We start from the raw sequence: 27,738 nt of genomic DNA, 5'->3' as shown, positions 1-27,738 counted from the left end.
TTGATCCTCCAGCATAGGATATCATTTACTTGTGAGCATCTTCCTCCACTCTTATACATTACCCTGTGTTCCTCCCTCTTCTTAAAATACGTATTCACTACAGCCATGTCCATTCTTTTGGTAAAATCATCTGACCTTCTTCATTCCTCTCCTTGACACCATACCTACCCATCACCTCCTCATCTCCTCTGTTCTCTTCACCAACATGTCCATTGAAATGTCCATCACTTCATCCAAAACACTCCAGAAATCTTCTTTCTCATCCATTGCACACCCAACTCGTGGGGTATATGTGGTAACAACACTAGCAGTTATCACTAACAACACTAGCACTAACATACACTAGCAGTTATCACTGTGAAAATATTCTTTACCTATTTTTTTCCTTTAAGAGAGGCATGCTGATACAGCACTTCAGTAAAATAAATTTTTATGTAATTTTTAACTCTGGCAATTTTTATTTTAGATTAAGGCAGTACACATAGGTTTCTTCCCATCACACAATTCTAACTGTTGCTCTGGCGTACCCATAAGCATCATTAATAGTGTCATTATTTTTTATAGACAGCATAGATCTATTCTATAAAGGTGTCACAGACATTGGTGAAAAGGGGTGTGAGGCCTCCTAAGAGTCTGACAAAGCAGGCAAGGACCTTTACCAACCTGCCCAGAAGTAGCCTCACCACTAAACAGCCAGTCCTCAGGCTCCACAGGCAGGCTGCAGTCTTCTGGGCTCAAAAATGGTTGACTGGCTTTAAAAATTCAAATGCCCTAAATATTCAAGAAATGTACAAAAATGCCACTCAAGAGAGAGGAGTCATCAAACATCTGCTTTTATGAGACAAGTCTAAACAATGAACCTTTATAAATGAATTATTTATTTGGAATAAACAAATAGAGGCACAAAAACAAGGAAAAGGATTTACCTAAAAAGACAATCCAGGGTGAACAAGTTACTGAAATAATGTTCATTTATCCACCCTCACTCAATAAAATGGGAAAAGGGAAAACTTTGTGAATTAGACCCGCTGTTTCCTTATGTTGAGCAGAGCTAGTTGAGGTGGTTAGGGTATGTAGTTGGAATGTTCCCTTGGTGTGACTTTTAAATAACCGTGAAATTGATTAAATCCTATAATCTAAAAAAAAGTTTGCCATTTTATTTGTTTATTGGCCAAGCATCATGCACTGAATCAATATATCCCCCATGTGGAATGCTGGCCTGCCTTTTCCAAATTCAGTTCAGGACGTTTAACATGACACCCAGTAAGGTAAGGACTACAAATGCCCAACACCAAGCTTTTAAAATTAATAACAAACTTCTTATTTCCCAAAATTTTATTCCAGTGTATTGTGCTTAGGTCCTACTCTGGTCTGTACCTTGAAAAAAAAGAGAAACTTTAAGAAGATATAACATTTCTGGTAATTCTAGCAGTAGCATTTTATTTTAGTTAATGAATGTCAAATTTAGTCTTTCATACCTGTCACTTTATTTATCTCCTAAAGGAAGGGTCGTGATTGATCTGGATCCACCCTGGGCAGATTTATTTGAGACAGAGTCAATCATTCTGAAATGTGAGGCTGAGGATGGATCTTCTGGATGGAAGTATGAGTGGGCAAAAGAAAATAAGGGAATGCTTGAGAAGCTAAAGAACACCACTGGCAGCAATGGAGATACATACAGAATCAAGTCTGTTAAAGATTATGACAGTGGAATTTACTGGTGTCAAGCCGAGAGAGTGACTGAAACAACTGAGAGTGCATCATGCACCTTAAATGTCTTAAGTAAGTCAGAAGCTAATTTACCTATGAGGCACATTCTGTGGGGCACAAAGAGCACAGTCATCAAGATGTATGGTGCGGGCAGTTAATAATGTGTTATGTGTTATGAGAAGCATTGGTAACATTATGTATTACTACACATGTCTTCATTTAAATCCTTAGTTTATCTGAGCAATTAATTATGTAACATTTGTTGTTACTACTTTAAACACACCCAATTGCACTGAAGGTGTATACTATAAAATAAATTAGCACAGACATTAGACTGAATACATTGTTCATATAAATATCAATTTGGTGAGCATTCAAACCAAGTGTCTGAAATAGTATTAGCTCTAATAATAGAATGGACCAAAAGAGAAGAAACGTGGAGTCCTTTGGACGACATAATGCAGTGTTAAGTGCAAAATAAACACAGACTCTTTTTAACCATAAAATAAGTATAAACAGAAAACAACAAAAAGAATTGAAAATAATGAAGCAAATATGACATTGAAAATATCATTAGTGCAACTTCAGCCTAAATATTAAAGATGGTTTGCAAGCAGACAAAAACAGTAGTTGAGAACTCAAGAGATCAAAACTAAATAAGTGTTTAGTAGTTTTTTTTTTCACAGTTGAACACTATATGTGAGTTATGTTATAAGATATTGCCTATAATGAAAGATGGTGCATAGTTAAATGAAACCAACATCGCTTATTAGCCAAATGGCTAATGAGTAGAGTACTGCAGCAGACTGTGAGAGTTTTTTCAGCATCATAAGATGTTTACAATTCATGTTGATTCAACACTCATCATTAAATCACTTTTACATTGTTTCTTTCCTTTTTTTAAATTATCAAAAGCCTACAACTTCATTATGACTTAAAATGGAACAAGTTTGAGAGAAAAATGACTGTACCTAGAATTCAATTTTAAAAATGAATTTCCTCTATAATAGGGTTGAAGAGAGGTGGCCCCTATTCTGGTAGTAGTTGGTTAAAAAGGAAAAGTAACTCTGAATGGTATCATGATTCCAGTCATTCACATTGGAATAGTCCAATACACAAAAATACAAACTCAGGTTTATGACAAGGGCAGGTTTATGATAAACAAACTGCATGAAACTCACGTTCCTGGGAGAACTTCACATTAGCTTGTGAGAATATGAAAGCTCCATATTATATGCACCTCAAATGCAAATATAGTACATGTTCCAAACACTGTGAGGCCACAGCACTCTTTGCTGTAAAACTGTCTCACACAAAAATCATTATAGTACAAAATATATTAAGCTGTATGTCTGCACACACTATAGCATAGATATCAACATGACAAGCTCGTCAAAAAGCAAGAATAACACAGAAGGCTGCAATGAAGTGTCACACATTAAAGTTTAAAATGGTTACTTTTCCTTTTTGGGTTACTTTGTTGTATGTAAGGGACAGATTTAAGAATACAGTTACAAGAAGCAGACAATTTACAGCAGAGGAAGTGTGAAGCACTTTCAAAAGATCGAAGAAGTATTTTAATATGAAAAATATTTTTTCTATATTATTCTATATTACTATACATGCAATATTATCTGGTTTTAACTTTTTATTTTCAATCATTCCCCTCCTCCTTTCCTTCAAAAGCAACATTTGAAATAAAAGAGCATTGATTTGCTATCCAGTTTAAAAGTAAAAATGTATCAAAGAAGGCTTGCCATATTTTGTTTGTATAAATGGGGTTTGCAGGGAATGGGTGAAGTGGAGCTGACTGAAGTGTTGCTTATGTATGGTGTTTAAGAATTTGCTGGGATTAATTGTATTAGAATTGTACTAAATCTATAGGTGTGTAGCACATGGTAAAATAACTACAGTATATGACTACCATATAACAAAATAAGTTCAGTTTAAAATACTTATTTTAATATTGAGTTTCAGTATGTTACTTAGTTTTAATTGTGCCTTCTTTCAGTCACTGTTCAGCCAACAAAATTATCTGAAATATGTAAACTTGGCGGAAATACATTCTGTGCCATGACTGATCCATTTATTTAAGCCGATGATGTGATTGTAAAAGGAACTTTAAAACAAATGTATAATATCCAATTGGTTAGTTCATATCACTTTTTCAAAAAACTATATAATCCCACAACCAAAAAGTCTATATCATTTATTAAATTATTTTCAAGCTGATCTGTCTGTTTCGTAGTTAGTATTTTGTGCTCATTGTTTGCTGCCTGCTTGTTTTCTTAGAGGGGCGTCCAGGAGTTTCAATTACTCTGCAACCATCTTTCACAATAGTTTATGTGGGAGAGTGGCTCAGTCTAAAGTGTGAGGTAAAAGAAACGTCTGCTGGCTGGAAATATTCCTGGGCTGCTGGCACAGATTCAAACTTAATTCAAGTTCAACATCTATCTGATGTCATTGTAATTGGAACCGAACTGAGATTTAAACCAGTGAAGTTATCTCATCAAGAGCGGTACTGGTGTCAAGCTTCGAGGAAGTCATTTCAGTCTTCTTCATCCTCCTTCCTTCTTCAAATAACTGGTGAGTGCACAATAATAAGAAATGTAAGAGTAGTGAAAAGTGTAGTACTAAAATGATGTGTGGAACATACTGATCTGATTTATTTTTCCATTTATGAACTCTTTTGGAAACAAAACTAGAATGTGTCATTTGTATCAGAATCTACCAATGTATATTTACTTGTAACATAACATAATATTCTCCAACCATGCTTAATTCAATTCAGGTTCACAGAGAACAGGGAAACAAAGGCATAAGTCAGAAAACAGCCCTGGACAAGGTGCCGTTTTCCACAGCGCCCACTCATCCATACACAACCTCATCCTCACGCAGAGGCAAATTTTGGAATCTGTAGTCAATCAAATCGTCAGGTCTTCAGAAAGAAGAAGGGAAAAGGAGAGCAACTGAAAGGAAAACCAATAAAAACATAGAGGGAACATGCAATTGTTACATACACAATGTTCAGGCACATGATTTAAACCCAGAACACTGTATCCATGATTGTTGTATTGTTAATCATAGTACCTACCCCATGCCACCCTCAATTGAATTAAGAATGTTTTGTTTTTAATACTTTGTTAATAGTTTACTATTATTTTTTAGCTGTTGGTTGTGATTGTTTTTCTCAAATTGCTGTCAGTTTGAATATACATTTGTAGGCATAACATAGATGTGATGCTAGTATTAAGTGATGATTGTTATTTTGGGAACTATGACTTTATAAACTCTGCAGTCTTAAAGAGAGTGCCTTGAATATATCTGAAAATCGAGAAGAAGACCTTAAATTTAAATGTCTTGGTTCTTAGTTCCACACCATAAAATCTGGTTTTCTCCTATTTCCCTTTTCTACCGATATAATGTTAACAAATGAGGTTTACATATGTGGTTTCCACTCATTTCAGGTCCCCCCTTTAAACCATTCTCAGTAGATATCTGCTAATAAACTCATTTATAGCAGCTAATTTGAGAGTATTCTAAAATGTACTCTTTATGAATGCTATCAATAAGGTTATTGTCAACTGTACAACTACCCCAGTGTGCTCCAAATACTGAAATATATACAAGTAGCTGACTTGGAATGATAATCAAGCTAGTGTTCAAGGATCTAAGAGTGCAACTGAGAATAAAAGGAAATTGGCATTCCAAAGTTTAAGAACTATCAACATTATTCAGCGGGTTATATACCATTAATAGCATTTTAAAATAACGTCTGTTCCATTTTTGACTACTCATTTTGCTGTTTTTTCTTTGCTCAGCTTGAGGAAATTACAGCTTATTGATTATGAAATACAAGTAGGACATTGGAGCAGAGGGCACAGAGCTTGAGGGTCTTCCACTACTATAGATAAGTAACTCTGCATGTCATCTGCATGACTGCGGTAGTTTACCTTGTGTTTCAAGGTAATCTAGCCTAAAGGATGCAAGTAGATTGAAAATAACAGCAGGCCCAGATTTGATCCTTGTAATGCCCCATGTAAAATATGGATCCCTGAACTACAATCACCACAACTAGCAAGGAATATTCTACCTATTAAATAAGACTGAAAGTAATTAAGACCCTACCAGGGAGACCTAGCTATTGGCTAAGGCGAGGAGGCATTCCATTAATTTAGCAAGGTTCAGTCAATAAAACTCTTGGATTTCCAACATTATCATATACAATTTTAGAAACATAGGACTCTTTATACTGTATTTAGTTCTATACTTCTCCAGTATTCTGTAGTGAATTTAGTTTTCCTACATTTACGCTCAGCCTTCCAACAGTCTCTCTTAAGTTCAGATACTCTATGTGTGAGGTCAGAGGTATTTTAGTAGTGTAAAATTTCTTAACAATTTTTATAGGGGCTACATCAGATGCAGCTATTACCATAGCATCACAATTTTCCACCATACTGCTTACAAAATTCAGACTGATTATTTTCAATATTAGCACACTTAGCAGCTGCTGTGGCATTGAAATAAGGTTTTCTAACAATATGCTTCTCTTTAGTTCTAGTCATTGGTATTTCTGTGTCAAATGATAAGCAGAAGCAATCATAAATACCAATATCCTTGACCTGCTTCAAGTAAAATTTTTAATCCTTTTGCAATTACTAAATCAAGCATGTGTCCTCCCTTATGTGTATTTTGGTTAAGTTTCAAATAAGCAGGAAGATGATAAATTATCTTCTTTTGAGGTCACACTGTTTTTATATAGTTCGGAGTTGCTGCTAACACTGTAGCCCCATCACTGCTAAGACATGTTCCACTCAATGTTAGAAAGTCTATTTTACTGTTATTGATAAGGTCAATAATGTAAAATGTCTTTCTGGTTAACACTGAAATAATAAGTAAGGTCATACTGTGGGATTCGGAAAATCACAGCTGCATCAAAGTTTTAGGGAAATTAAGCAATTCACTTATATACTGGTTTGTCTGGACCTTTTAGCTAAACTATGATGTATTACTATAAACCCACTGCCAAATCATCATATCGTAACATGGGTTTATAGGTTAAATCAGGCCTAAAGTTACATAGTCATGAAAGAAAACTGTATTTTTCCACTATTTTTACCATTTTTAGATGTAAGTGGAGTATGTTTGTATTCTCAACTTGACCATGGTATACCTTTATGTTCATCTTTGAGGTTGATACATGAAGTGAAACGATTTAGAGTTACTTTTTTATTTTTTCTTGCACCTTGAATCACTTCATAGCCATCACTGTTATTGAGTTTTCCCATTTTTTCTATTTGTTGCCTCTACATGGCAAGGTCTTTTACCTTTCAATTCAGTGTCAAACTTGTCTTAGCCTCTGTTCCATGTGATTCATTATCATGTAAAGCAGTGTTTGTCACTGAAGTGTCTGACAAATGTGCCCAATTATTATCCCTCTCTCAAAGCCACTGTTATCTCTTCTTCAACCGATACTAGACAACATACAGAACATGTATAACTGCTCAACATTTTTATTTATGCCATTAAGAATAATGGAGTATTAACTTTATAATTATTTCAATGATCACATCTGCATTGAACTATCAGCTTCAATATAATTTGTACTACTCTATTATTCAAGTGTTTCCTTCATTTTTGTCACTTAGCCTACTGTATATAATCGCATTCTTGTCTTAGTATTTTCACATTTACTTTAGCAATAAAATAACATATACCTTATATTGAACTGAACAGAAAATAGCCTTAACTATTTTACTGCAAGCACTTATGCTGAAGTTTCACAGTAATTTGAAAATTGATAGCGGGTTGGAAAATGACTGACTGACTGACTGGCGTGTTTACATTTACAGTTGCTCAAAAATCCAATTTCTTCTTTTTTCAGAATTAAGCTGAATCATTATTGTGACTAACACAAAAGACAGAAATATCATCTTAGTTCCCTTATATTGCAAATATTTTAGGAATGTTCAAATCTAAATGTCTCATCTCCATAACCAAATTTGGACTCCAGAACTAATTGATCTACTGATTTAAACTTCTGAAGGGTTGCAAACATTTTCCACAAATTCAGATACAACATGTCAAATTTTGCACACACATTTAAGCTACTGTAAAGAAATGCTGTAATTGCACAGTTCTAACTAATATGTAAAGTGTGTAAATGAAGTTCTGTCATATTTATTTTAGAAAATTTTGTTAAGGATACAGTTTAAAGAAACATAGTTATTATGTTTAATGTTTTCATTGCTGTTGAATTTTCTCTTAGACAAAGTGCCTAAGGTGCTATTATCTATACAGACATCAGAAGGACCTGTTTTCACAGGAGAAACTGTGTCTATGAAGTGTGAGCTGGATGAGGATTCTGCTGGCTGGATCTATATCTGGTACAAGGGTATGGAGCATAATTCAAAGTTTCATACCAATAGTAGTAGAGATCCTGCTGGATCCAATTACGTGATTACCCAAAGTGGGATTTCAGACAGTGATGTATACCGATGTCAAGCAGAGAGACCAGCAACACATTTTTTCTCCAACCTTAGTGAAACAGCAATTTTGAAAATATCCAGTAAGTATAGCATTCTATGTAAAGCTTTGAGATTAGTTTGTATTAAAAAAATTGGAATAAAATGTGAACATTACTGATAATTCAGTTTGCTTTAAGTGATTCATTTTTTTGTGCAAGGTATCTCAAATTGGATGCTCTAGATTTTTGTTTTATATTGGTATATTTATGGTTACCCACACATAATGTGAAGTGAAAATAAAAACAAAAATAGTTGCTTGTAAGCAAATTCGTCTTGTGGTGTGCCATTTAGGCACCAGCAGATTTTAATGTACTTTTAATAAATGCAACATGCAAAGTCAAGTATTTTATGTTTTCTATAACAATGTAATTATTTTTAGCAGAATAGCATTTGAACATAACACGATCTGCAAACTATATTCAAATTTATAATTAGGTCTTTAATGCTTCTGTAAAAAAAAAAACATTAAACCCAGGTAAGTGATATATTAGAAAATAAAAACTTATAGACTATTTATACTCTTGACACGGTAGATCTGTGAGTGTGACTGACTCAGGTACTGCTGTCTTTCTTAAAGTGGTAGTATGTAATTCCCTGATAATATAGTGAATTAATACTGGGGATTTTAGGGTTTTATTTCTCTTTAATTATATGATACAACATATTTATCTTTGTACAACATTTTCATAACAATTAATATTATATTCTAATAGAACTGGATCTACATATTTATTGTAATCTTTTCAAAACATTTCTAAACCTTTTTTGGGAATGCTCTGTATTCTTGATGGAGTACAGCAGAACCTGTGTGGAGTGTGCAAGTTGTGTAGTACATGGCTGCTGAGAGCCCGAAAAAGGGCTTTCAGATCTCCTACAGATGTTTTGCAGAAACAATATTCAACATTTACCTGCAAAAGTTGTGGTTGAGGATTGGCAACTAGAAATCAATCACTCATTGGTTAGGCCATGATTTCTGTCATTCTCCTCACTTTTTTCCCATGGTGCTACTTTAAGAAGAATTTATGCAAAGGTTCTGTTGTAATACACTGTATTACTAAAATGACTGCATCCAGAAGCATATTGCACATTTCTTGAAAATAAATGTAGGTGATCAGCATGGGCAGTTATCCAAATAATTAGATTTACGTGTCTGTACTAGTCATCACTTACAGTAGAGACCCTTACCCTGAATGGTTAATAATTAGGTATGATAATTGTAAACTAGAGATATTTCTATTTCTATTACAATACGTCAAGAATAATTTGATAATGCTTTTATCAGTCTTACAAAAAACAGTAAATGTCTACTGAGTTGAATACTCATTATTCATGAGATCTGGTTGTTAGCCTAAAGTAATACAGGCCACATTGTCTATGACCGAGTGATGCTGCTAAAATCAAGAAGGATTCGCGTGAGCCATAATTCCTACGCAAACATTTCACCACCAAATGCAGACAGACATGTAACACTTTGTGAATCACTGGACAACACCTTGGGCCATGGGTGGATGACCTAAATGGGGATGAAGAATCTCCCTTTGTAATTTATAAAAGAGTATTAACATAGCCACCTGTTTCATAACAGAACAATTTTAGACTGAATTGTTGGTAATAATGAGTTTTGGGGTCTCCTGCTCCTTTTTGGTTAGTAATCATGAGATTTGCAGTAGGGGATGATGTAAACAATGGTGCAATTTAGGCAAGGATCTTGAACAGTAAATCAAACAGCCAGAGAGTGATGTGTTATGGTGCTCCATCACCTCTTATAATTAGTCACAAAGGATATTTGTTTAAGACAGTATGGTGTAAATTTTCAATGCTACTATCTCACAGAAGGGATAACAGCACTATTGTTTGTCTTGTGTACAACATGTGTCTAACAATAAGTAAAGACCCCCACCCCCCTTTTATCCTACTGACAACTACTGTTTTTTGATGTTAAATACTTTTTTGGATGTGCCAAGATACACCATTTGGTACCGATCCATTGATCCATAGCTACTTGTGTCACTGTTCTGCTGCAAACCCACATATACTATACAACCCCATTGTGGATCAAAAATGATTCCTTTTGTCTTGTTGTAGAATAATTTCTTAGTTGCATGGCATATATTCTGTATGTTGTTTTTTAAACAAATTAGAACTCCAAAATTTTTTTCAGTGTGTATCCATTAATGAATTTTTGAAAGCCATACTGGAAAATAGTTTCTGTATTGTGATAAAAATTGGCAGAATGTGTTTTGTTCTGTGAAGAGCCATGAAGAGCCACGTAAACTGGGCATGTAGGTCTTAGAGTATTACACTACTGTATATTTCTTAGTATTTTGTGATGAAACCTCAACAGATGCCAGTGCAGGGAGGTGAATGAATAACCTGTCATTCATCTACCTTGTGAACAACACCAGATTTGTCTTGATTGCTCTTACACAGCTGACAAATTCATGCACAAATACATTTTTCTCTTTTAGTTTTAAATTCATATTGTTCAAATGGCCTAAAATAAATGTAACACAGAGCCACCTGTTTTCACGCAGCTCTCTGTCCAGGAGGATGCTAAGTTTTTTCTTTCAAATCATTTACCCATTTCAGTACCATAACTTAGCCAACAAACATTTGAATGATAGATCAAGTCATCATGCCTCAGTGTCTACCAGTAGCTCTTTGAATTTACAATGATTCATACCTCTTTAACTCGTTTCACCACTTATTTTAATAACATGTTCCAATTTAAGCATGCTTTTGTAAAGTGCCTCTTTGTGAATGATGCAGTGCAAGAAAATTCCCTCTGAGTCTAGAGAAAACTTGTTCACACCTTTTTCAAAAGCCCTATTTTTTTCCTGTAACATTTGGAAATCCATTAGCGGTGACACTTGTTGATTTATCCAACGACAACCTTAGTTATGTATAGAGAGAATCCCATTTTTGTGAAGAGGTCTGTTTTTAGGTGTCACATAAGTTTACCTCATGCGACTTTTAAACAACAGTGCAAGAGTTATAAGTACTTTATTCTTTACCAACTCACCACAAGGAAAAAGTAATAACTTTAATAATAATAGTATAATATAGAAACAAATATTGGATCAAGTAAAGTACAATCTCTAAACTGTTTATCTGTCAACAGATCCACCAAAACCTCGTCTGACTATTGAGAGAAAATGGATGAAGGTATACCAAACAGAAAATGTGTCTTTAAAGTGCGTGATTGAAAATTTTACCAGTGACTGGAATTACACATGGTACAAAGATGGCATTAAGCAAAACGCCTGCAGGAATAGCGAAAACTGCTCTGTCTACGCTATTAACTCTGTGGCAGAGCAGCACAGTGGAAATTATACTTGTCGTGCTAAGGCTCACTCAAAGTATTCAGAAATAAGTGACCCTCTTCAACTGCATGTTTTTAGTAAGTACCACCTCTATTTTCACTGAAACTAAAAAACTAATGCTTTCTGTAGTCATGGCTCACCAGCAAATGGCCAACATTGTCCCAGCACTTTTCTTTTTAAACTGATGATAGCTTCAAACATATCATTATATTTTTAGAAAATGTGCACTTTTAATAAAAGATTCTTTAGATGTCTTTTAGTCACTTCAGAATAAGTGTTTACAATAAGTCCACTTTTACATATTCATTATTGCCATTTTTATTTTGCATTGCTAATGTGCTTTTTTCTCACAGTAACTGGTACAAAGAAGATGTTTCTGTTCTTTATATGACAAAAACTTTTAATCTTACAAGACCATCAAACTTTATAATTTTACAGTGAATTTTTACAGTTGGAGCACAGGAAGGATACGTGAATTTCTTATGGTCCTTTGGTGACTGAGCTCATACCTTTGTGACTTTTGTCACTTTCCCAGGCTGATTATTTAACGTGTATATTATAAAACCTTTTCACCGCTCTTCAACTTCAGCCTTTTATTAACTCAGAACAAATAGATTTGGGGAGCAGTATTCTCAATTCAAAACTCCTTTTTTGTGTAGTGTATCATTACAAATTGCTGTATTGACAGTATAGCACACAAGGAAGCTACAAAAAAAGACAACTGCAATATTAAGTACTGTTTCTTATCAAAGCAGTGTAAGTGTGAATCTGTGTTCAAGATTTACAGTCAAATATCGTTTAACAGTAATATCAACTTTCTTAACTGCTATTACTATATAACCAGGATTGTTGGCTTGACTAATGCTCAGACATTGACTGGGTACGTTCTACTGAAGTACATAATATTTAGTTCTGAATCTGACAAGTAGCACTAAAAAAATCAGAAGCAGAAGTCCACCATGAATTGGAATTAGAAGTGAAAATTGTGCAGTCAGAGAAACCTAAAATTAAGAAAATGAGTTTGAAATACCACAAACAATATGATCAGTGTTAACCTATGAGATGACACGATCGAGTGTGTATATGTAAGTAATAAGTGTATTATCCTGGCATGTTCTGCTACCTTTAGTGAAACTTGGCGACATTTCAAAGACACTTCAGTCCAGAGAGGTAGTCATTTTATTTATAAAAACATTTGGTAATGTTTTAGTTTAAAAAATGCATCTATTACTCATTTCATATTATGTAGCAAGCCTTAACCAACACTTCTTTAGGTCTTAGTAACACAAAGCATCAATAAAGTGCTTATTCATCTCTGCAGTGTGACCTACTAATAAAATTTCACTTCGGAGTGGTCTGAGGTGGCTTAACTGAGAAACATTTCTTTTTTTTTTTATTTTATTGATTTTATTAAAATCAAATAACATTCCATACACATAACTCAAGTTTTACAAAAAAAAAAAAAGGTTTGAAACAAATCAACACCCACCCCTGAGAAAGAGAGCTAGGCCAGCGGTGTAAAACTTTATGCTAGTAAAAATAAGTGAATAGATAAATTAATAAATGAATAAAGAGAAATGGAGTAAAAGAGGGAAGAGAACCTGCTTCCTCAATTTAAATGCTTATTCTAAAATGTTATTGATTAGATGCTGCCAGGTTTTGAAAAAGTTTTGTATAGATCCTCTAAGTGCGAATTGGATTCTTTCCAGTTTCAAATAGAATATAACATCAGTTACCCACTGGCTTAGAATAGGTGAGTCAGGATTCTTCCATTTGAGCAAGATAAGTCTACATCCACTTTAAGCCCATCTGGAAGTACACCAAACACAGCTGTTAGTGGATTAGGAGGGATTGTGACACCAAGGGTGTCTGAAAGGCATTTAAAGATTTTTGGTCCAAAATGATGTTAATTTGGAGCATGCTCAAAACATGTGGCCCAGTGAAGCCAGAACTTGATTGCAGCGTTTACAGGTTGGATCTTGCCCTGGAAATATTTTGGACAATTTTAAATGAGAGAGAAGCGCTTGATATATAATTTTCAGTTGAATAATTCTATGCTTTGTGCATATGGAGCTCGAGTGTATTCTGTGCAGTGCTACTTTCCAATCCTTTTCTGAAAGGTAGAGTGAGAGATCCTTTTCCCACTGTTCTCTTGGATGTTTGAAAGGGAGGGACTGTAGAATAGTTTTATATATTATGGAAATGTTGTCTGAGTCCTCAAGACTGATCAACATTTTTTCTGGTAGGTGGGAGGTCAGGAAAATTGGGCAGGTTCTGTTTAACAAAGTTTCGAATTTGAAGGTAGTGAAATAAATGTGTTGCTGGAAATTATGCTTTGGAGCATAATTGTTCATAGGATGCAAAGACGTTGTCTATGTACAGATCTCTAAGTGATTTAATCTTGAATGTTTTCCAGGCATTAAAAACTGCATATGTTTGAGAGGGTGGAAAAAGGTGGTTATCGTGCAGAGGTGCCACAAATAAAAGCTTCTCTATCTTAAAATACTGTACTTCCTACATTGGTTCCATATTCTGATTGAGTGAAGCACAATTGGGTTTTTAATATAATGGCGATAACTTGTATTTATTGGTGTGACCCGACATTTGCGCGATAGAGATATGCGCGCCGACAAAATAGCAGCGATTAAAACGTGGCGTCAAAATCGCGCAGACAAACTCGCGTCGACAAAATCGCGAAAGTTTCATTAAATATGAATTACAGTACTAGTTTAAAGCATATATAATAATTTAATTTTAGAAGTCAATATTATGAGACGCGGCATGCCATCAGCATGGCACGTAGATAGTCCTTAAGATCATGCTCTGCATATGTCTTGCAGCAAGACGTCTTGATAATTGAGCATATTTAGACTTGCTGATTGCCTGACTGCTGGTAATTCCGCTTTGTATACGACGTGTTATGCCAACCCTCGACTGAGTTGTTTGTTTGCGGCATGCCATCAGCAGTTATAACAGTTATAACCTAGCACATAATGTGTACATAATGCACATGTACGCGTTCCACTCTCTTGGCCTCTCTCGCGATTTTGTTGTGGCGATTTTGTCGGAGCGCATTTGTCAAAAACCAGTTAGCGGGTTTGTTGCCGCTCATTTGGCCATCGCGGTTTTGTCGGGGCGCATATGTCTATCGCGCTTTTGTCCGTGAACCATTTATTGGGGTGCAAAGCAAGGAATATAAAGAAGTACTGCAGGATTTTATTTCTATTGCAGACCAAGTCTGTGTATGTTCATCTATTTGTGTCCATGTCCATGTTTTTATAATTTGTATATTTGCTGCCCAGTAGTAAAATTGAAAGTTAGGTAAAACCATGCCACCTTCCACCTTAGGTCTTTGTAAGGTCGCCCTTTGGATACATGGATGTTTTGAATTCCAAATAAATGAGGTTATGGTTGAATCTAATTTCTTAAAAAAATATCTATTGATGTATATTGGAATGTTTTGAAATAAAATGAGAAGCTTTGTAAGGATATTCATCTTAACAATGTTAATTCTTCCAGCTAAAGTGAGATGAAGGGTTGACCATCTATGCAAGTCTAATTTTTTCCATACAGACGACAAAATTTTGTTGATAAAGAGCTTTATGTTTACTTCTGATGTTTACCCCCAGGTATTTAAAATGATCTGCGATGATAAAAGGGAAGGTGTCAAATCTAATATTGTATGCTTGAGAATTCACTGGGAATAGCACACACACTTTTATTCAAATTGATTCTGTGACAAGAAATCTTTTGAAATTCCGTTTGTGCCGTTAGGACTGCAGGCACGTATTTTGTGGATCTGATATATTCAGTACCATATCATCTGCATATAGAGAAACTTTCTCTTCTAGTCCTTCTCTGATAATCCCCTTTGTTTTAATTGCATTTCGACAATGAATTCCAGTGGGTTAATGGTGATTGCAAAAAGCAGTGGTGATAAGGGGCATCCTTGTCTGGTACCATGCTCTAGTTAAAAGTAGTCTAAATTAATGTTGTTAATACCACTTGAAGTTTCTGGATTGGTATACAGTGATCCCTCGCTATATCGCACTTCGACTTTTGCGGCTTCACTCTATTGCGGATTTTATATGTAAGCATATCTAAATATATAACGCAGATTTTTTGCTGCTTCGCGGGTTTCTGCAGACAATGGGTCTTTTTACTTCTGGTACAATGGTTCCTCAGTTGGTTTGCCCAGTTGATTTCATACAAGGGACGCTATTGGCGAATGGCTGAGAAGCTACCCAATCAGAGCATGCAGTTAAGTTCCTGTGTGCTGATTGGCTCAGCGATGGAGCGTCAGATTCGATTCCGCTGCATTAACCAGGAAGTCTCGTCTCGCTCATTCAGCATCAACGTATTTCGCTGTGTAAAGAGTTAACTTTTGCGCTCTTTTATGTTTATCTTTGTGCATAGTCAAGCCCTTCGTTATGGCTCCAAAACGATCTGCTCCTGCTACTGCTACTGCTTCAGGGGCTGTGCCCAAGTGCCAACGGAAGATGCTAACGATTGCCGAAAAGGTAAAAGTTTTGGATATGTTGAAGGAAGGGAACAGCGACACCGCTGCAGGACGCAATTACGGCATCAATGAGTCCACAATTCTTTTTATTTAAAAAGGAGGAAAAGAATATAAGATCTACGGCTGCAGTGTCCTTTAACCAGGGCGCAAAACGAGTTGTAAGTGGATGTAATAAGGCAGTAGTCCAGATGGAATTTGGATTGAAGACTGCCGGAAGAAGAACAATGGCGGTGCTACACAATCGCCTGAAGAGGATCCTTTAGAAGAGCTGTAATGCTCTCCTTAGTTGTGATGTAAAATTAAACTCATTGTTATCGGACAAATCGTTGTGTCATTGTTGGTGAGTAACCATAATTAATTTTCTACGTACAGTACTTATTACATGTTCATATGTTTAGTGTCACTGTACACACGTTTTACTGTATACAATTTTTCTTGCATTATACGTATTTATTGCTGGTGGCCTGTCTGTCGTAATGGCTGTAACATATGTGATATCGGAGACACTCGATATCTTTAAAATAATATTTAGGTTTTACTGTATATAAACAGTGTGTTTACATACATAATTTCAACAAATCTTACCTAATATCTAAGAGAATATAATATATTATATTATATTATGCTGTATAATTGTGCAGGAATATGTTTATAATAGAGTGGGAGAGTTTATAAAGGCTTAAAATATATAAAAATAACCATATGAACATATAGTTTTTACTTTGCGGATTTTCACATTTTACAGGGGGTTCTGGAGGGATTACTGTACAGTAGTTTGATCCATGCACAAATGTTCGGCCAAAACCCAAATTTCTCCAATGTAGTGACAAGGTAGTTCCATTCAACCATGTCAAATGCTTTTTCTGCATCTAACGATAATAATATCTCTGGGGTGTTTGACTTTGTGGGTGAATATATTACATTAAACAGGCATCGAAGATTGGAAGCTAAGTGTCTGCCTTTAATAAATCCAGTTTGGTCTTGTAATATTACCAAAGGCAGCACTTACTCCATCCTTCTTGCTAAGACTTTGGAGAGTATCTTAATATCATTATTCAGAAGTGAAATTGGTTTGTACGATGCATATTTTAATAAGTCCTTATTTTTTTTAGGAAAGATGGTAATTAATGCTTGGCGATAAGGTTGAGGTAGAATTTTATTTTCTCTAGCTTTAGTTAATGTTGCTAATAGAAGGGGAGCTAGCTGAGTTGAGAATTTCTTATAAAATCTGGCAGGGTAGCCATTAGGGCCTGCTGCTTTCCCACTCTGCAGTGAGTTTATAGCATCTAGTAATTCTGATAGTGCCAGAGGTTTATTCAATTCCTCTGCACTAAGAGTATCTATTTGTGGAATCTGTAATGCATCCAGAAATGTGTTTAAATTGTGTCTTGTCTTCTTTAATCTCAGTAGAATATAAGGAATAAGGATTTATAGTAGTCTCTAAATGTGTGCATTATATTTTTATGGTCAATGATTTTGTCTTTGTGTTGATAATTACATTGCAAACCTCTTGCTTGTGGACACATTTCTCTTGATATTGCATAGTTAGTATAAGAGCTGTCAATCCTTCATATTATCAAGTAATTTTACCATAATGTCAACATGCTACACTGCACAGACACAAATAATCTATCTACTGATGCTTTACAAGTGTTGCAAAGATCAGAAGAAGCCTTTGTTAAGGTCTTGTTACATAAGTGTAAATGAGTAATAGATGCAATTTTACTGTTTAAATCAAAGACATTGGAAATAGGGCATGACCTACTTTGACATATCTGCGACAATAACTTGCTTTATTTATTCTTGAACAGAAAATATTTTCCAGCTGACCTTGTTAAGAGTTTTAAAATAAACTGATTTTTTTAATCTATTCAATGAAAATATCCTCAAGATAATCTATAAAAATAAAGTGCAATGAAATCTGATTGATCAATCCATTTTTTATGCAGATGATGGAACTAGTGGAACAAATCTTGTGGTTTTGAGATGAACTAGATGGTTTCTTGTCAGTGAAAATGTCTTACAATTGCAAAACCTAGACATGGCACATTGGTTTAATGATGTTTTTGATCAGTAGCTAATATTTCTGATTCTGCGCAAGCAAGTGGTCCTATTTTTTCAGACAAAGCACCTTTCTTCATTCTATAAAGTAGAGAACTATGAGCTAGACAGAAGGAAAATATGTTATTCATATGTGTCAAAAGATACTTTTGTTGTTGTTTTTAGCAGAGGTATATAGAACAGTTTGTATTATTGCTTTCTAGAAAACGGGCCACAACTAATTCTTTGGTCATCAAGTGTTGTGACCTACACAGGAATTCCAGTTAATTTGAGTTGCATGATAATGGGAGAATCCAGCAAATGGGAGATTTTATGGTATAACGAAAGCCAAAAGCTATTTGCAGAAGATCAAGGTAACACTGAAGTATCTAATTACAGCATTGTTTCTGCTAATGTTTGGGACAGTGGAAAGTACTGCTGTCGAGCAAAACGAGAAAAGTTTCTGTCAAACTGCAGCAATCAAGTGGAGATTCAAGTCTTCCGTAAGTTGATTTTTTTTTCCTTTTATGTTCTAATGAAATGTTCAAACTGATAATTATAACAGGTAGACTACAACTTTTTCTGCTGCTTTGATAAGACTGCAATTGTAAAAGTGGAGTTTTTTTTAGCATTCCTGGTATTTATTTAAGTAATGTTTGTTGTGCTTTTATTTATATTTTGTATGCATTTTTATTTATATGTCTCTTTAAATGTCGATATGCACATTTTTTTTTATTGAATAGGGACAGTGGGGTTTTGGGCCTAGGCGGTGTGAATGGACATTAACTACCACTACGTATAAGGCAAGAACAGGGAAGTGCCGGTACTTTGTGTGTACTGGAACATTTCCAGCAATGTAGTGTCCATTTTATGCAAAAAGTGTTACCTTATATAATAAGGGCCTATCACTGGCTATTTTGTAAGTACACCACCACTCAATGTAATGTTTCATTTATACAATATACACATAGTGCAGGAGATTTTTCAAGTTGTTGCATTTAGGTCCTATTAAGTTTCATTTTATATATAAAGAGTAGAAAAATTATCCATAAGTTTACTGACATGGTAGAGTAACGAATGATATAGTGATCTACCGCTACTAGAAAATTAAGCTAATTGTTATATCTGAAATTGTTTCTCTAGTTTTATGATAAAAGAAACCTATAAGCTCACTTCCACTAATATTAGGTGTAATTGTGTCAAACAGTTTAGAATTTGGACCACACATCAATGCAGTGGTTTGTGCTACTTCACAGATCCAGAGCCCAGGTTTCGAATCTCACCCACAGTTGTTGTCTTTGTATGGTTTGTTTTTTCTCTGTTCTCTAATCTTAAGGAGTATTCTCCCAGTTACTTGACTTTTTATCCCACATCTCTAATAGGTGAGGTTAATTTTTTATTTCAAATCAGTCTTGTATGAGTGTGTGTGTGTGTATGTGTGTAAGCAAGCCCGTGATGGACTGGCACCCCCACCTATGTGTAGTACCTGCCATTCTGCCAGAATATGCTATAGCCCTATGTGACCCTGAAATGGATTAAGTGCACTTGAAAATATTAAGTCATGTTAATGTAGTTCAGATTTTTCTGGATAAGCTATTATTGTAAAAAGCCTTGTAGGCTATTTAAATTTTCACCTATTCATTTGTATACCTTACATTAGAAGAGAAAAAAAGGAAATTCTTTTTTTTTGTTCCACCACAGAATTAGGACGAAGTTTCCTAAAATTCTAACCTAACAGTGTCTATTTATGTTATGGAGCTTCTGTAAGAGCTTTCATGGTTTGGCCATGCTGTCTAGATATCTCTCTATATGCATGCCAGTCTGAAACATCCTAGTAATTACTCATGCATGGACATTAGCACAGAGTCATTAGTAATGAAAAAGCTGAGAAAGGAATTTATTTGAATCAGTTTTTGGGGAGAACACTAATTATAACATGATAAAATTTTCCCATGCTCACTAAATGCAACCCTGGGTTTCAGAAGGTTAGAACCTATCCTGGCATCATTGGGCTCATGATAGGAAACAGGGGTAGACACTGTTCCATTCTGTCACAGGGCTGGAATAATAATTATTAATTAAAATGTGTTTAGATTACTGTTTTAATAATATAAATATAATACATATAATTTCCGTCCATCTATAGCAGCAGTATATGTATCAACCACCAGCAGGAAACAACCCTAGTAAGTTGAATTTCAGCCTGTCAAAGGACATAGCTATTCATACACCCACACCATCAGAGCTAGTTTAGCTGACCTGTAGAATCAGCTCTACCCACTGTGGTTCAGTGCTATCCTAAAATATGTTGAAAAATAATAGTAATCAACATAAACAATTATTTAACAATGTTTTTATTATGTGCTATTAACATTTAATGAATTCATAAACTGCTAACTAAAATTAATCTAAAGTCTAAAATAGTATGAGACATCAAAGAGCACATGTTCAGGAAATTCCATTGTGTATAACCAAATGAAGCTTTTGGAATTTAAAGAGAAAAGAGGATTTGAAAAGCAAACCCAATGAAGAAATTTCCTTTTAATCTTGTTGTGTGAAAACTGAATAACATTCACTGATATGACCTTTTATTTTCTTTACAGAGAGTCACCTAAAGCCTATATTAATCATAGAACCTGATGAAAGAGACATCTACAGAGAAGATAAGTTTATAATAACGTGCCGTTTTAATGAAACTATTACTGGCTGGAATTTCAGTTTATACAAAGATGGGCTGAAGGTAACACACAGTAGTCCTTACACAGTCAGCTCAGCTAAGTCTTCTGACAGTGGTGAGTACTGGTGTGAAGCTGAAAGTAAACTGGATGCAAATGTCAAATTGAATCAAAGCAACGCTCTCAATATTACTGTACAGGGTATGTTACAAAGTGCAAATTTCTTTGCATAACAGTATTCCTCAGAGATGATGCTGGAAGAAATTGGCTTACTTTCCTGTTTTAACATTTACAGCTCTTCCTGAAACTCTTCTGACTCAAATGTTACGGAGTGAAATATTTAATATTATTTTTAAGGGTCAAGTGACACTGAAATGTGAAACTGCATGGAATTCCACTGACTGGAAATACATATGGTTCAGAAATACTGCTGTAGTAAACGAGGCTCATCAGGGCGGTCTATATATCATTTATACTGGACATGACTCATATGGTGTGGAGTACAGCTGTAGGGGACAGCAGTTTACCAAGCCATTTTACTCAGAATACAGTGAGGTTGTTACACCCTCAGTGACTGGTAAGTGAAATTTAGTTGTTCAAACAAGTAAAGTTTATTTCTTATCCTTTCACCTATTTTTTTTATAATGTATAGACACATATATTTGAAAATAAAAATTGTACAATATGGAATTGGTCTTGTGTAAAAATTCTAATAGATTTAGCTCTAGTTTTGCTCATTCAGAAAAAGGCTGCTGGCTTCTTGTTAGGGTGGCAAGTCTTGAAAGTAACATGCTGCTCTGTTTAATGCACTACCAGGTAAAGAGAGTAACATTAAAGAAAAGCCATCTAAGCACTGCTTGGCAGAGTCCAGAGCTATAGTTCCAAATGTGGTGCAAACTAGCACTCCAGGAGCTTTGCATCTTTGATTTGTTTTGTATGAAAACAAAAAAGTAGTAGAACCTAGCAAATATTTGTATTTGTACTAAATGTGACAGAATTTTATCTCTCACAAACAGTTCCTGCCCACATGTATCAGATTAGCAAAAATACCGTTTTGATGTTTTTCTCTATGCCTATCACACTCACGTCCATGTTCTTTGTAGAGTTCTTGTCTAGTTCCTCAGCTAGAGTATATACTGTACCTCTATGGTGGCTTGGCTCTCAGCAAGTGCTATTCAGTTTCTTCTGCTCATCCAGAGTTCAGCTTCTTAACTACTATATCCTGTCCCTTACTTATCCCACACTACTCCTTCTGCTTCTACCTTTTCACAAACAGTAATTCCAATTACTATTAAATCAGTTTAAAACCCTTGTCTTGACCTGCACTATCATTATCAACAGTCTGTGATACACTATTTCCCTACATCTCTATAAGAAATCTCCATTGTCTTTCAGCCTGTGTGTGAACTGTATGTCCTCTAGCCATACAATCTAAACTTTAGGCTGTTTCAGAAATATTCCAAGTCAGAACAAACTTCTTATCATCATCTAAAATTCTCCCATCTTCAGGTAGGCAATATACTGTAGAACTCCAAACTAGAAGACTCACAGTTTATTCCTCACCTACAGTTCATTGTGGCAATTAAACAACATGTACTCAGGCTATAAAAAATTAGTTGTGTTACCTGTTTGCGTCAATGAGATGTCTGGGACTAATGTTAAGTATGACAAGGTGTTTAATGAAATAAAGGTTGTTTAACTGCTTGCACTTATGTTCACATGGCTTTTGAAAACAGGGCTTTTTACAAAGGCTCTTGAAACATGAATCTATCTGTTAAATGTTAAATAATGTGCTTTTGTTAGGCTGATAGCTTTCATTTAGGCTAAGGACAAGCTGTAGTACAAAACATTATTCTTCTTTAAAATCTGTTCTGTGTCATTTGTTCACTTTCTGTTTTCTTGTTAAATACTGAAATGTACAATTTGTATACTGATTTTTGCAAGTTGCTTTGAGTAAAAAATATCTTCTAAATACAAATAATAATGTAGAAGAACAATGCATATTGACCATGCCAAACTGGCAAGGACATCAAGAAAACCATTTTCTTCAATCGAACCTAAGAAATGCACTGGCATGGACAAACATAGCCTCAGAATAGACCTTCAAATAAAGGAACTAAAGTTTTTTGCCATTCAGCTGAGAGTCCATTCATTTGTTTCTCTGGCAAAATTAGCTATACAGAGCTCTCTTGAATTTAGTTTGCACAGTTTACAGTATTCTAGACTAGTTCATGCTTTATGGAGCTAGCTTATGGGAAAAATTCCCTACAAATCCATTTGCCGGTTAAATTGAGTTCAGAAAATAGTTGTGTACATATTGAATATAGATGAAGTATTGAAAATTAATCACATGGTTCTTTTCTTACTTCTTTTACCAGTACTTAAAGCGAGATTGATTGCAGCTGCATCGCTTGTTATCATACTGCTCATTTGCGGCATTTTACTTAAATGTGGATGTAAGCGACTTCTTAGAGTAAAAGGTGAGTGTTTCGAGAATATACTGATGTTTTATTTTTATTTAAATAAACAATATCAGAAGAGACTCAAGGTGTGGCATCATTGTACATTGGTTAACACCCCTGCTATCCTAGATCCAGAGCCATGGATTCAAAACCTAGCCTGGTCATCATATCTGCAGTTTACATGTTGTCTTTGAGTTTCCTTGGGGTTTTCTCTGGGTACTTGTCCCCACAGACATACAAAGATATACAGTACATTACAGGTTTGGGTGTATGTATGCCAATGTACCCTATGATGGAACATTGATCCATCCATAGTCTTGTGGGGCTTGATGTGATTCTCAACCAAGAATACACATCTAGGGACAACTAGTCAAAAATGTTCTAGTCAATAGCTGGGAAATCCATTGCTGCAAAGGCTCCACCAACAGAGCTTCTTCTTAAAACACTTGCTTCCAGTTTCTCAAGTCCATGCACTTAATATGCTAGTGTTTCAGGAAGAGAGCAAATAAAGCTGAACAGAGGACTTGATGATGAGAGAAAATAAAAAGTTAAAATTGCTATCATTTTAGGAGCTCATTGTAATAAGCATGGCAACAGAAGGGACAGACACACATATAGCCCACTGCAGCTACTTGGCTCAGTGTGTTTCAGAAATGTTTCTGTTATTTTAAATATAATACCATCATTATATGGCTTAACAGCAGCAAACAGAATTTAGATAGGCATTGTAGTATACACTCACCTAAAGGATTATTAGGAACACCATACTAATACGGTGTTTGACCCCCTTTTGCCTTCAGAACTGCCTTAATTCTACGTGGCATTGATTCAACAAGGTGCTGAAAACATTCTTTAGAAATGTTGGCCCATATTGATAGGATAGCATCTTGCAGTTGATGGAGATTTGTGGGATGCACATCCATGGCACGAAGCTCCCGTTCCACCACATCCCAAAGATGCTCTATTGGGTTGAGATCTGGTGACTGTGGGGACCATTTTAGTACAGTGAACTCATTGTCATGTTCAAGAAACCAATTTGAAATGATTCGAGCTTTGTGACATGGTGCATTATCCTGCTGGAAGTAGCCATCAGAGGATGGGTACATGGTGGTCATGAAGGGATGGACATGGTCAGAAACAATGCTCAGGTAGCCCGTGGCATTTAAATGATGCCCAATTGGCACTAAGGGGCCTAAAGTGTGCCAAGAAAACATCCCTCACACCATTACACCACCACCACCAGCCTGCACAGTGGTAACAAGGCATGATGGATCCATGTTCTCATTCTGTTTACCCAAATTCTGACAACCATTTGAATGTCTCAACAGAAATCGAGACTCATCAGACCAGGCAACATTTTTCCAGTCTTCAACTGTCCAATTTTGGTGAGCTTGTGCAAATTGTAGCCTCTTTTTCCTATTTGTAGTGGAGATGAGTGGTACCCGGTGGGGTCTTCTGCTGCATGTCCGCCTCAAGGTTGTGCGTGTTGTGGCTTCACAAATGCTTTGCTGCATACCTCGGCTGTAATGAGTGGTTATTTCAGTCAAAGTTGCTCTTCTATCAGCTTGAATCAGTCGGCCCATTCTCCTCTGACCTCTAGCATCAACAAGGCAGTTTCGCCCACATGACTGCTGCATACTGGATGTTTTTCCCTTTTCACACCATTCTTTGTAAACCCTAGAAATGGTTGTGTATGAAAATCCCAGTAACTGAGCAGATTGTGAAATACTCCGACCGGCCCGTCTGGCACCAACAACCATGCCACGCTCAAAATTGCTTAAATCACCTTTCTTTCCCATTCTGACATTCAGTTTGGAGTTCAGGAGATTGTCTTGACCAGGACCACACCCCTAAATGCATTGAAGCAACTGCCATGTAATTGGTTGATTAGATAATTGCTTTAATGAGAAATTGAACAGGTGTTCCTAATAATCCTTTAGGTGAGTGTAGGTATATGCTATGTGTTACATTGCTATAGCTATATTCTGACAGGGCATGTGTGCATTTCCAATTAGACAGTATTGCTAACTTACTTATTTATTCATTTAAATGTGTTGTCAGATAGTGGATATTGTGCAACCTCGTATATTCTTCTGCAGGTGTTGTTAGGCAGATTTCTTGAATCAGGTGTTTAGAATACTGAAATCTCCATCCCTTGAGGCTCTTCATTATCATTTTTATTAAAAGCAACCCCTTTTCACAGTGTGTAAGACATTGTTTACTTCAAATGCATTATTTGTGATTCATATTTTCATGAACATAGCTGCCAATTCTTTAAACCTTACATCGACTCAGATGCTATAGTCAAAACTGAACAAGAAGAGTGTGCTCACCTCAAGCACTAGTCCATTGATGGCTTTGAATCCCAACTGAACACATTTATATGTTTAATGGGAGTTTTTTCAGAAGGCTTTTTGGCTAATAACAATTTATTGTAATCAGAAGCTTGCTCTCTGTGAGATCTGGTTATTGAAAGCACCATTACACTTTGCAATTTAAAATCACCACCCCTAATTTGAGCTCCACCTTCACAAAGTATTGAATTTAGGTCAGGTCAGGTAGGGGAGCCTGCATTTGTACAGCGTGTTGCCACACCTACCATACGACAAAACAGCTCAGGATCCTGGTTGGCAACCCCCGAGGCAGACACGCAGAGTAGTCCCACCATCTGGAAACTACCCTCTATCTGCTGCAGCCAGGTGTTATGTCTGCATCCCCTTGGCTTGGTCCAGCCACTTGGGTCCTCAACAATGAGGATTCTGAGAGCCAGATCACCCTCAGGGAATTATGCCATATGGCCTTAGTGTTTTAACTGACACTCCCTCACAGTGCAGGTAATGTGCCTCATTCAGAACTCCGTGAGCAACCACTCATTTGACACAAAGTCAAACATGCGGTACCCAAAAACTCTCCGAAGAGACACAGTACCAAAGGAGTCCAGTCTTCATCTCAGGTCACTAGATAGCATCCATATCTCGCAACCATTTAGCAAGACAGGAAGCACCAGGACTCTAAAGACATCCTTTTCATCCTTTTGCATAGATACGATTGGGAGCACCACACAACCCTTTCCAGTGACCTCATGACTCCCCATGCTCTCCCAATCTGTCTATTGACTTCATAGGAAGAGTCACCAGAGACATGAATGTGACTTCCGAGATAAGTAAGCCATTTGACAAGGTCGACACTCTCTCCACAGACAGACACACTGCTGATGGCTGAGCCTAAGAGGTCATTAAAGGTGTGAATCTTGGTTTTTATCCATGACACTCTCAAGCCCAGACACTCAGACTCCTTGCTCAGTCCCTTGAGAGCCCTGGTCAGAGCCTCCATTGACTCCACAAAAATCACAGCATTGTCAGCAAAGTCGAGATCAGTGAATCTTTCTTTGCCAACAGATACCCCACAGCCACTGAACCCCATGACCTTGCCCAACACACCAGTCCATGCAAGCATTGAACAGAGTAGGAACAACAACACACCCCTGATGAACCCCAAAATCAACTGGGAAAAACGCAAAGGTTCTGCCTCCATTCTGCACAGCACTCATAGTACCAGTGCACAGGCCAGCCATGATATCCAGCAACTTTGAGGGGATCCCACTTAAGTCGATCAACTAATATGAACGCTTTACAAAAATCGATAAAGGCTGCAAAGGAATTCTGCCAATATTTGTGTTTACACTCCGTGAGAACCCTCAGTGCCAGGATGCAGTCGATGGTAGACTTCTTAGGTATAAAGCCAGACTGCTCTGGTTGCTGGTAGGTCAGCAAGTGATCACAGATTGTATTTATTGGATTGGTTTAGAAATTTAACATTCAGTGCATCATCTACTTGTTCCCATCCACTTTTAAGCAAAATTCACGCCTGGTTGTCTCCAGATTTGTATATTATATGTCTGGTTCAGTGAGACTAACCTATCCAGTGTTGGTTTCTATGTTTCAGTAATTTTTTTTGCATTTTATGCTGTTTAAACAGTCTCTGTAACTTTTGCTTATGCTTTTGAGGTGTCATGCTTTAATGGCATTATTGTGGAGTGCAGAAGATTATCAAGCCTTGTGTTAAACGAATAACATTAATTTAAATGTGAGGAAAAAAAAAACCCCACATATTACAAATATACATAATAGGCAAATTACTCTTTAAAGGGGCTTACCAAAGTTAACCAAAGTTAAACTTCTGGGTCTATTTCTTCACTGGATGTCTGAACTATTTAACAGTTTTCTTACTATTTAAATGGAATCAAAGCACTGCAGGAAGTTGATATGAGTAACAATTTGGAATGTAGCAACACTTTGAATACATTATGATATGTAACTATTACATATAGCAATGTGAAACAACAAAAGAAAATTGACCTAATGCATCGGAAAAATAAATGAAGCAAGTAACTTTCTACATTATGTGTTTCTCTTTAAATGAACTGTTACTGTGTTAGAACTAAAAATTACACAATTGCAAATACTATCCTATGCATTTTAA

The 27,738-nt window shown here is 35.9% G+C and overlaps 1 protein-coding gene across 1 annotated transcript in view; it reads left to right on the top strand.

Annotated features, from left to right (window-relative positions):
* Positions 1-27,738, top strand: part of LOC120525964 (Fc receptor-like protein 3) — a 67,711-nt gene that overhangs the window by 26,020 nt on the left and 13,953 nt on the right. Inside the window, exons 3-10 of the mRNA XM_039748719.1 lie at positions 1,504-1,782; positions 4,003-4,296; positions 7,979-8,278; positions 11,359-11,637; positions 18,344-18,622; positions 20,723-20,995; positions 21,090-21,371; positions 23,173-23,274. Of these exons, the coding sequence (XP_039604653.1) occupies positions 1,504-1,782; positions 4,003-4,296; positions 7,979-8,278; positions 11,359-11,637; positions 18,344-18,622; positions 20,723-20,995; positions 21,090-21,371; positions 23,173-23,274 (2,088 nt within the window). The remainder of the gene's footprint in view (positions 1-1,503; positions 1,783-4,002; positions 4,297-7,978; positions 8,279-11,358; positions 11,638-18,343; positions 18,623-20,722; positions 20,996-21,089; positions 21,372-23,172; positions 23,275-27,738) is intronic.

This window comes from Polypterus senegalus, chromosome 3, assembly GCF_016835505.1.
Source record: "Polypterus senegalus isolate Bchr_013 chromosome 3, ASM1683550v1, whole genome shotgun sequence".
Classification (NCBI taxonomy): domain Eukaryota; kingdom Metazoa; phylum Chordata; class Cladistia; order Polypteriformes; family Polypteridae; genus Polypterus; species Polypterus senegalus.
This window is presented reverse-complemented; position numbering and strand designations above follow the sequence as displayed.